The sequence below is a fragment of the Sorghum bicolor genome, chromosome 5 (genome assembly GCF_000003195.3).
Source record: "Sorghum bicolor cultivar BTx623 chromosome 5, Sorghum_bicolor_NCBIv3, whole genome shotgun sequence".
Lineage (NCBI taxonomy): Eukaryota > Viridiplantae > Streptophyta > Magnoliopsida > Poales > Poaceae > Sorghum > Sorghum bicolor.
The window spans coordinates 68,628,778-68,639,697 of NC_012874.2; the positions used below are offsets into that span (position 1 = coordinate 68,628,778).

General features: G+C 39.6%; 1 protein-coding gene and 1 non-coding gene across 3 annotated transcripts; one reads left to right on the forward strand and one right to left on the reverse strand.

Annotated features, from left to right (window-relative positions):
- On the reverse strand, window positions 1,816-9,492 carry LOC8068350 (nodulin homeobox). Of its 2 annotated transcripts, XM_021461482.1 has the most exons (17): window positions 9,193-9,492; window positions 8,085-8,210; window positions 7,859-8,014; window positions 7,455-7,538; window positions 7,229-7,354; window positions 5,853-6,068; window positions 5,241-5,372; window positions 5,049-5,144; window positions 4,771-4,938; window positions 4,357-4,645; window positions 4,153-4,275; window positions 3,998-4,067; window positions 3,753-3,813; window positions 3,327-3,437; window positions 2,773-3,237; window positions 2,654-2,688; window positions 1,816-2,542 (listed from the first exon to the last, which is right to left on the reverse strand). In XM_021461482.1, the coding sequence occupies exons 1-17, from the start codon at window positions 9,475-9,477 to the stop codon at window positions 2,011-2,013; spliced, it is 3,075 nt and encodes a 1,024-aa protein (XP_021317157.1). In that variant the 5' UTR covers window positions 9,478-9,492; the 3' UTR covers window positions 1,816-2,010. The 2 variants fall into 2 exon arrangements, with proteins under 2 accessions (XP_021317157.1, XP_021317158.1); XM_021461483.1 differs by lacking the exon at window positions 2,654-2,688 and having other exon boundaries at window positions 2,383-2,542.
- On the forward strand, window positions 9,539-9,612 carry TRNAN-GUU. The gene has a single exon. It is a non-coding gene; the product is annotated as a tRNA-Asn (tRNA).

A 10,920-nucleotide genomic window follows, 5' to 3' on the forward strand; every position in this document is an offset into this window, starting at 1 on the left:
TCAAATTTTTGGTGTCTATCAGGTTATATGAATGTACTACATCCTCCGCCACACGCAGCAGGTTACTATCCTAGCGATCAACCATTTGCTCCAGAGCTTGCCATTCCAGACTTCCCTATACTCCAGCTATTGTAAGCAATATTTTTCGAAAACCTTTTAGTGTGGTTTCATAATATGTATGCATCGTTGAAAAAATATATTGCATATATGTGTTGCAGTTTATCGACCCGGTAGAGTAGCTGCAATCAGCACTTACCTTGTTCGATGTGGAGGACTTCGTTGAGAACTCAACCTCTGATGCAGAGGGTCGGTTATGGTATGCAATATATTTTTTCAACGATGCATACAACGCTTCAACACTTGTCTTCAACTCCGGCGACATGCCATGCATCTGTTTAGTGGCACTAAAATGCATTTGTATACATTGATATCCCTGATAACTCGGACTTCAAGATAGCAGCTTTGCGTGCTAATCACCCAGTTGCACAAATAAACGAAAATTTGGCGAGGAAACATTACAGACATGGTAAAGTGTTCACTAATATTTACCTCACTCATTTCCATTGGTTGTTTTTAATTATTCTATTAATGTTCTCTGATTTTTTAAAAAAAAATTGTTTCTCCATTTGCAGCATTTTCTCTATGATTATACTGTGCTACATGTGCCTTGGATGCCATTCTAGACCAAGTTATGGAGCAGATGGATACAACTGGGATTACGATGTACCCCTCGGCACTTTCACTACACATAGATGGCAGTACTGCATAAAAGTTGCATAAGTTTGTAGTTGGTAACTCCCCATTGGGCCTAGTAAGTTTTTATGAAGTACCCATTTGCCAAATGAAAAAATGGCCAAAACAGGAGTTGTATATCTCAAAAAGTTACGTAACTTTGTAGTTTGCAACTTTTTCATTTGAAGTTATTTTGCCAAGGAAAAATATGTTTGAATCTTTTGAATTTAAAATTTGAACTTTTAAAATGACATAAAAAGTAGAAACAACCATAGCAAAAGTCATAGAACTCAAAGTCTTATGCAATTTTATAGTTGACAACCTTTTCATTTGAACTATATTTTTTAAACTACATATTTTCTAATTTTTAGCCTATTTATATTAAACATGGGCGGGAAACGAAACTGCCGGTGTAAGCAGCACTTTGACCGCACACCAAATTTTTCCTTTAGTCCTGGCTAGTCCAACCGAGACTAAAAGCCTTTTAATCCTGATTGGAAGCTGAAACCGGTACTAAAAATGAAAAACTTACCGGTTTAGCCTCCCGTCGTACTCGGGCTCAGGATTGTAGTTCACCACCAAGTGATGAACCGCCCATACCTACTAGTCAGAGCACAATACTCATGCTTGCCCATTTATACTCAGCCTAAGCAAGTCCACATTCCTGTGATCAATTGACAGCAGGTGTCCAATTGATCAAGCACTTCATCTACAGAATTTCCACACCAGCACTGTTCTACGTCTTTCTGGACATGAAGTATATCACCCTTGCTAGAATTTCCCTGAGACACTTTTTTCAGTGTTTTGACTGAAGAGGCAAAACATTCTACTACAGGGGCTTCAACCGGCAATGAAGTTTATGCTGCAGCCTTTGACTTGCCCTGTTCATGCTACGGCCTTGCCCGCTTACCTATTGATGCACAGTACAAAGGATTGGGGCAGCCTCTTCTTTGGTTTTCTCTAAGGCCCTAACATGAGATTAACATATGGTTGATCGGGTGGGTGAATGCTAAATTATTTACATGCAACTCCATCGTTCAGCATTGGTTTCTCATGTCACGTTGCAGGTGACAGTAACACCGGTAGTAAAATTAGTAACCACCTGCATTGCTTAAGACAGTTAGTACGGATACATCACAGTTAACCACAGGTTTTAACATGATGTTACTTAGGCCCCCGAGAATCCCATGATCTGGTCTCTGGTCCTAAACCAAAGGCTCCCTCTACTCATCCTGTGCCTCGCGGTATACAACAACCTGACAAAGATTTTCTGCCTTGCTACACTGCAGGCGACAGCCTGACGACGTCCCAAGAGACCCTCATGATGCCACCATTCCTCGCCTCAGCCTCCTGGAACGTCCTCCCAGATGCCTCAGAAGGGTGCGGGAGCTCCCTCCACTTCTCGGTCCTGAGCTCGGTAACATCAACCATGCAGACACGGCTCTCCGCTGGGCTCTTCCCTGGCGTTTGGAAGATCTTGCCCCTGCCAACCTCCTTCCCGTCGCTGTCAACTAATGAAACGAGGCGGCCTGGCTCCAGTGAGAAGGACCTCGTGAATGGACGGATCAGCATCGTGTTCGGGGATAACTCTGCCTGCGACATTTGCTCATTGCTGTCTGGGCTCACCAGTCTGCCTTTGGATAGAGCGTTCATCACTCTCGCAGGGGGTAGATAGTTGTCCTCCCCGGCACTTTCGGAAGACTCGCCAAGATGGATAGTGGATGGTGTAGATGGCTTATCAGCATTCTCCCCCTCAAATGGTCCTCTTTCTTTTGCAATGCGAGCAAGCTTAGCTTTCCGGTTGTTCAACCTGGAATTTGCATGAGAAAACTGTTACAAATAGCTGTAGATGAGAAGCACAAAAACAGTACTATAAATTTGAAGAAAGAAACTGATGGCTAAAGAAGATTCACAGTTTTACCAGTTTTTAAGTTGTGATGCTGTGATCTCTGAGCCCTACAAAAGCACGGCCGTGTTTTTCATAAATGAGAATGCATTCAGTAATTAGACGTAAGAAGAGAATGACTAAGTGAAAAATACCTGCAGACTTAACTTCTCTGACCAACTCTGCAATAGAACAGCGTTCTTGTGCATCTCAGGCTCATCTACTAGAGCCTTCTCTAATTCATCTATTTGCTCATTATTCATAAGGGTCCGCTTCCTTCTCTTAGGTTGCCTCTCATCATACATACTACTCTCCCCTTTCTCATCCTCCTGGAGACCATTTTCTTTTGTCAGTTCTGGTGTTTTGAAATTATCCACGCTGCTGGATGCTGGATCAAGATCCATTTTGCTGCGCTGGTGTCCAGTGCTAACACCAGAAGCGACAGCCGAAGAGCCACCACTGGCTGTTCTTGCAACGCCAAGATGGACTAGGTCTTGACCAACTGCATTCTGCAGGAAACCACCATTTCTAGAGACAGTGTTCTTTGGAGTCTCGTCCTTACCATTTCCCTGTGGATTTATTGGGGGTATTGGCGTAGACACTTCCATGTTCTGCACATCCTGTTGTCATCAGCTTCCAATTAGAATCCAATTCACTGTGGACCCAATCACCAGTGATGTTTCATTCACCAAATAATCTAAGTATTTACCTTTGGAAGGTTATTCATTTTGGAGTCCGGAGGGCTTGTCCGTGTTAGCAAGGGCTGCTGCACTGGGTGCATGTCCTCCGTGCTTTCTGGTGGAGTATCATTTTGTCCCACCTGAAACATTCCATAATGAGGCCATCCAACAATTGAACAGAGACTGAAAAAAGGATTTGAAGCAAACTGCTACAAATGCAAACTGAACACCCAATGCAAGTATTCAAGCATCAACAGCCACAAGTAAAGACAGTTTAATGTTTTTTATGGCTAATAAAATTTGTACTGAGCAGATCATGGGAAAATTCCTCTATTAAGTGTGCACGCTATGCAGTTGTGTTATGATGATAAAGATGAGATTTCTCTGCCAACAAAATGTAACATTTCAGTACCATTGATAGCTCAGTATGATAACAATGAGTACACAAAACAAACCTTCACTGCAACTTGCCCAACTTCTGATTTACACCAAGATTGTAGCTTATCAGAAAAATCACTGCCAAAATGTAAACAAAAGCTTAGAAATATTATCAAGGAATTCAGAACAGTAAATTATCAAGGAGTACACAATAAAGTATAATCAAAACCAATTAGTTCAGGCATGTAACCAAAAAAGTACTTAATCGTCATTTGGGAAAACCAGGATACAACATAAAATCTAGTAAAATGGTTTTAAGCACCTTAATAACACCACGTCTTCCACATTTAAGAAATTAGGAACCAATGTTTTAGCATAATCAGACAAAGATCCTACAAAACCCACAGAAGAAGTTAGACATGCCACTAATGGATATATTAACCAACAGATAACTAGAAACAGCAAAACAAACTTTACCTAAGTTTGTACAGACTTTAGTGGCCTTAAAATCACTAGAAGCTGGCTGGTCTGATGATAGTTTAGGACTCCCAGACACCAAGTACTTTTGAAAGCTCTGAAGAAAAAGATCTCTTTCTTGCTCTGTTGACAGAACAACAGAACTTATTTTAAAAAATGTGTTGCAAAAAAAATAAAACTTATAGCATGTAGGAATAGTCTAACCTTCACAAATGTTTGGAACAAAAATATGCAAATTTGCTATTATTTTCACTACACATGATGTTCTTGTCTGTGCATATTGCATTGAAGGCAGGCTAGGGCGAAAAGGGCATGAATAGTTAGCTTTAGCTTCAGTCAACACATTATCAGAAGCTAACAGTGCCACCTCTGATGCACCAAAAGGATCATAATCTAGACTTGCATCTTCCTCAATTGCTGGTACGTTGGCAGAGCACCAACTCGAAACAAATTCCTCATGAGCAGTTGCTAAAATCTGGGTTAAAAACGGGACCTGCAAAATTTATGAACAAAAAAAAGTTGAAGCAAGACATTATCTTGGCTTAAAAAACGCATTCAGTTGCTAAGGAAAATGCAAGATATAATTGTCAACACAAGTAGTTAAGCAAAAAAACTTACAGTGTTAGTCATGAAGGAAGATCTGAAGTTTGAATCATCAGAGAAGACATCAACAAGACGCAATGCACTGATAAGCACAGATCCCATGGGGTAAAACTTACCCTTATCATGAGAATCAGAAGTATTGTTTTGTTTTCTTCCAAATGCAATCTTCAGCAAATTAAGAACCTGCAGTAATCGAGCAAAATCAAAATTTGGAGAAAGCAAATACCTTTTCTAGTAGCAGCAAATACAAAAGAATATTTTCCTGGGCAGTGGTCAGCCCCAGTAGAACTGACCTCTAGAGCCAAGGTTTGCCCTAGCCGCCTGCTGTTTGGGTTAGTGGCAACTTCATCAAGGTAAGAGACACTTTCAGCCTCACAAAGTTGCAACAGCTGGGAAATTGAATATATCAACAATTTAATCAGTCTCCAAATATAGATTTGCACTACTACACTCCAATTCTGGTCAATCATGTGCAGTTAACTTACAATAGAAAGTATCTTTGCCTTGAGCCTGGAAATAGAAGCAACAAGATCGGTTGATTGCTTCAAACATTCAGGGACAACTAACTTCAGTATAGTGTGCGAAAGTGACAGTATGCCTCCATTTCTAGAGAGTTCCTGCATTAAGCGAAAAAATCCTTAACATGCAAGCTTCCAAGAGCATTATGTTTAATAACTGTGTAGTAGCCAATTACAGATTTGACCAACTACTATATGTTTCAACAAAAATGTAACTTCACACAAAACTACTACATAAGGTTTCACACAGTATTCAATTTAATAAGGTTCCAAGCACAGAAAAGAGTAGAAGTAAGATGAACCATGTGAACTACAGTGGGGGGATCACAGCCAACATGATAGCTTCTCTTTTTATAATTTAATAAATTTCCAAGCACAAGAAGGCAGTAAGATGAACCGTGTGAACCAGTGGAGGGAAATCATTTCAACATGACAACTTCTATTTTTATCATCAAATGGCACAGCACAACTACTAATCCCTTACTAAGTCAAAATGGAGAAGAAAAGGCAATCACACCAAGTATTCTTTTGCCCCCTCAATAGCATAAAAAATTATATGCCTCTAAAGATAGGTGAGACCTTATTTTTTAAAATCCGATCTCGAAACAGCTTTTGCTGGCACAACAACAAGAGAAATTGCAGTGATGCTTCACACTGTTGGCAGATGAAGTGAGCACGACGAGATTCCAAAGAACCAACATGAAAGGAACCAGAGCCCATGGATGACAATCTGATATTTAGCAGCCTCACATCTTCATGCAAACTATCAAAGGCCACATCCATAAAGATATCAACCTGACCATGAATTATTAAATGTTAGTATGCACACCAATGATTGAATTATGCGTTCCTAAGCAGATATACATTGCTGAACAGCATATATATTGAAAGAATAGCATTATGAATCAGTATGTGCACATGGGGTATCAAAAAGAGAAACAAATGCTCAGATAGAATTTTTCCAAACAACATACACATAAAAACCCAAATCACAGGATCAAAAAATATACACATGAAAAAACTTGAATCATAGCATCATATAACACACAGAACATAAACTGGGCAATAGTCAGCAAAACATTAGCATAAACTACGTCTCTTATAAGCATAGCCTTTGAGGCATTGGGGGCACGCCTGTACATCTAGGCAACAAGGTGTTACTGTGGTGCCCTGTGGCATTGGGAGCATGCCTAGACACACCTCAAAAATCATGCTTATACGACAGTAAGAACACCAAGGGATCTATTGTACTGATATAACCCAGATAAACGAACTGAGTTTTAACAGCAATGTTAACGTGAAAAGTAAGAAGGCATGTACGTATGTGTACAAAATCCAAACAGCATAACTCCAATGCAGAAAACTAGCCTCGTATCGACTGCAAGATTTTACAGCAAGTTTGGATTAATAATTGACATGGCAGCTTGCAGTGATTGCTATCAATGTTATCAAATCGTCTAACCAATCATAGTCGCCGTGGCAGCAATCAGCCGGACAAATCATGACTAATGACAAGTAATTGTGACTAATCGTAATGCATAACTGATCGCCATGGCACCAATCAGCCTGACTAATCGGGATTAGTCAGAAGACGTGGTAATAGTGATTGCTATGTGATTCAAACAACAAATGCCACACAAGGATAGCTAAAATAACTCTGGAATAAAACATCAAGAGTAAGGTTAGCACTCAAAATCATGTTACATGATTATATTTGATGGAGAGCATAAATCAAAGAATCAACCTTCATTACAATGAGATTAGCGTAGAGAAGCTGTTAGCAAAGATGTAGTAAACAAAACTTAGCAGATCAGGAACCAAAATAAAAGCAAAGACAACATTGGTTCTTTTGCTTTAGAAATAAGGTAGATGGAAAAATTCATAAGTTAATTTCAGATAAAATTAACATATCACAAGAAATTGAAGAGTGGTACTACGATAAACCCACATGTTACCTTTGGATGTGCAAGCAGAATATGGACAAGTTCATGCCACTGGGAAGAGAAGTAACTTGTCAACAGATGAAGACTAGCTGCTACAAGTGACGCATGCACAAGCGGAGAAGCACCGTCATTATTCTCCTATTTTAAAAACAGCTGTTACCAGAATTAGTATCAGATGATAATTCAAAGTGGAGCACACATGAATGAATAAAAACATTTTGGTATAACCCATGGAAACCTTCTTCTGTTCAGCAAGAATAGAAAGTAGGAAGAATATCAGGTCCATGACTTGTTCGGATAATTTGACATCATCAAGAAGAACCTGCAAGGAAATATTGTTGTGAGCTAGGCGCCCATCATTTAGCTAAATTAAATCAACCAGAAGATAAAATACAAATATTAAACAAGTTGAGCTCGGTTGGACAAAGTCTATCAGTCTAATGACAACAAAGGAGCTTCATTACATTCCAAAGGGCGTCAGAGTAAATAACTTAAATTATCCAAGCATCATATGTATGTGATGTGATTCACAAGCTAGCTTTTAACATGGAACATTAAAATCCTCAAATCATATCATAACCAATAAGAAACATAAGAAAGGTGTCATATGTTAAACTTGTGCGAGATAATAAAAGAAGTAACCTGCTCCAGTCTAGTATGGCGGGATGCTAGATCAGACAAACTATGCAAAAAGCGCATGCCACGAAGCACATAAGTCAAGTCCAGGCCTTGCCCAAGCTCCAAACATACAGCAAGGAGATGAAGAGGAAGCGAGGACACAAGTTTTTCCATGTCCACCTACAACAAAGAACAGGTGTCAGGGAATGAGGCATTGCAAGTTGTGCAAACATTTTGTAGATACAAGTACCTGCTTTGGAACTCCATCTTCTGTCTTGGACTGCAAAACAAAATTGTCTGACTCCTTCAGCATCTCCCCAAGTTCTTTAGAGGTTAACCCACTAAGCTCTTCAACAGCAGACACCATGTCTATCATCTGAACCAAAAACAACAGGGAAACTCTTGTGATCCAGCAAGGCCATGAGAATTCTATGGTAAAAATCTGACTTATTCTGATCTTCCAGTTGTTAGAACAAATGTTTCCATTTTGTACAGTAGTCAATAAGTGGGAAAACAAACATCCTGGCTTGCAGATGAATTCACCCTGTTTGGCAGATCAAACAATATGTATCTATGATATTTGAAAATTATCTATTAGAACTGAGTCATTTCCTAGTGGATATTGTTGAAGCCCAGTTCAATAGTATCATTAACAGCGCAGTGCAATAGACATTTTTTATCACTCAGCCTCCATACCCTATACACCCTAGAAAATATGGGGAGTTTTAACTACCTAGAAAAAGAACTACTAGCTTAAATTCAGAGTTATATTGTATTAGGGCAACAAGCATTTCCAAGGAAACTTGCATGAGCAGTGCTGCTTAGCTAAATGAGAAATGCAGGAAATTTGCATGAACCGTTGTACACACCAAAATCACTTCTATCCAAAGGTTATGCATACAGCATACCAGCCCAGAGAATATGAAGAGTGGGGCCCATGGCGCACACTTGCCAGTTCGTACTTCGCAGTGGATTAAATCATTAAAAGACCCTAAAAACTCCCAATAGGCAATAATATACAATTTATACTGTACAATTCCACTCCTCCCCTACTGTTCTTCGCATCTGTTGTAGAAAATGGGGGCCGCAGTGGATTCCTAAAGGTGATTCCAATATATATAAAAAAGAAAAGGGCAAAAACAAATAACAAACAAAGGTGTTCCTTTTACCAAAAATTATACATGGCACCTGTGAGCATCAAGCTACGAAATGTAGCAGCGCATCAAATCCATCTCAAAAAAAAACCTAACTCGGGGAAGCAAGCTACAGCTACCGAGTACGCCACGGGCCACGCGGCGGCGGTGGGCCGTTGGGCGGCGAGAGACCGGGGCCGCGGTTGGGGAGCAGAGGAAACTGACCTTCAACGGCGCAGCGGAGCCCGATGTGCGCGGATCTCCGTCCACATCAGCCCAGCCGCGGCGAGGAGGGGGGCGTCGACGGCGGCGGCGGTAGAGGATGGGGACGACAGCGAGGGAAAGGGGCGTAGGAAGAGGGTGTGGCGGTCGGCGGCGACCTTCGCTCCGGCGGCGTTTGGGGCGGGCGGAAGCGGCACTGCCGGCGTGGGGTGGGACGGGGAGAGGAGGGGAGCACGGGCACGAGGTGGGACTGAGCTTTCGTTTGTTTTTTCTAGGTATTTTTCGCATCTGCTGCCGGCGGTGGCACCTTCTTGATTTGGAGAGGAGAGGAGAAGGCAAGTCATCAGTTGCTGGAATAGCTCAGTTGGTTAGAGCGTGTGGCTGTTAACCACAAGGTCGGAGGTTCAAGCCCTCCTTCTAGCGTCTAATTTTTTCAGAAATTTATTTTTTTTCCCACCTTTTTATGCTATTTGTTAAAATATTTTCTTTCTCCTTATTATGCTATTTTTAAATATCTTCTGCTTCTTATGCTATTTTTCAAATATCTTAACCAAAAGAAACCCTGCACTATTTTAATCAGAATATTTCTTTTCTCCTTCTTATGCTATTTTTCAATTATCTTAACCAAAAGAAATCCCTAAATCATGCATGGTACTGTCTAAGTTTTACACTATCTTAACCAGAATTTTTAATTAGAATATTTTTTTCTCATTCTTATGTTGTTTCTCAAATATCTTAACCAAAAGAAATCCCTAAATCATGCATGGTACCGTCTAAGTTTTACACTACCTTAACCAGAATATTATTTTAACAATACACTATTTTATTTGGGATAGTTTTTTTATCCTTCTTATCCCATTTTTCACTATTTTAACATTAAAAAATTCCCTAAGTCATGCATTAAAATATTTTTATCGGAAAAAAAAATCTCCTTAGTACCATAAAAAAGTAGAACTCATCGAATAATGATTAGAATATCTTTATCGGAGCGTGTTTACAATGAAAAATAGATGCTCTTCGTTAAGATAACATTATCAAAATAGTTGTCGCTAGTTTTGGAATAGAAAAATAGAACTTCCCAAATCACCCCTATAGCGTGTAATGTTTTGTTGGTATTTTTTCCAAACACATTTTGATTTTAGCACTGACATATCTTAACCAAAATATTGTTTCCCCTTGTTGCAATATAGAAATAGAACCCTCAACATGCATGAATTTTTCATTGCATATTTCTTTTTGAAAGAGAAAGTGCACTATTTTTTTCTAATTACCATATCATTCCGGAAGGAGTTGTCATTATGCAATATGCAGGTGACCTAGTTTTTATGTCTAAAGCATGATTTGGAAAATGCGAGGAATCCTAAGTTGTTATTTTATTTGGTTTTTTACAAAGGTATGAAACTAATATTGATTTCAGTGTCAATTTTAACAAAAGTGAAGTTCTTGCTATCGATGGAGACAAGGAGATATGTAGATCATATGATGAATTATTTAATTAGCAAATAAGTCATTTGTCTATCAAGTAGTTGGGGCGCCTAATTTGGAAAACAAAAAAATCTTAAGTTCAACCGCTCATTTTTTAGGGCACAACTTGATCTTGAGAGGTTCGTACCAAGCAATTTCTTCATACCCCAATTCCAATACAATTGCTTTTACATCGCTCTGGTGGGTGAGCACAACATCTCTTTACAACCAACTCTAGAACAGCATATCTTCTTTGAAGTGCTCCAC

What these genes read in the sequence shown, in the direction of transcription:
- LOC8068350 (XM_021461482.1), bottom strand. Translation starts at nt 9,477, where the DNA reads ATGCGAAAAATACCTAGAAAAAACAAACGAAAGCTCAGTCCCACCTCG. An exon ending in GCCATACTAGACTGGAGCAG is followed by an intron (nt 7,539 to 7,858) that starts GTTACTTCTTTT and finishes ATTTCCTTGCAG; the next exon opens with GTTCTTCTTGATGATGTCAA. An exon ending in TTGGGCAAGTTGCAGTGAAG is followed by an intron (nt 3,438 to 3,752) that starts GTTTGTTTTGTG and finishes GGAATGTTTCAG; the next exon opens with GTGGGACAAAATGATACTCC.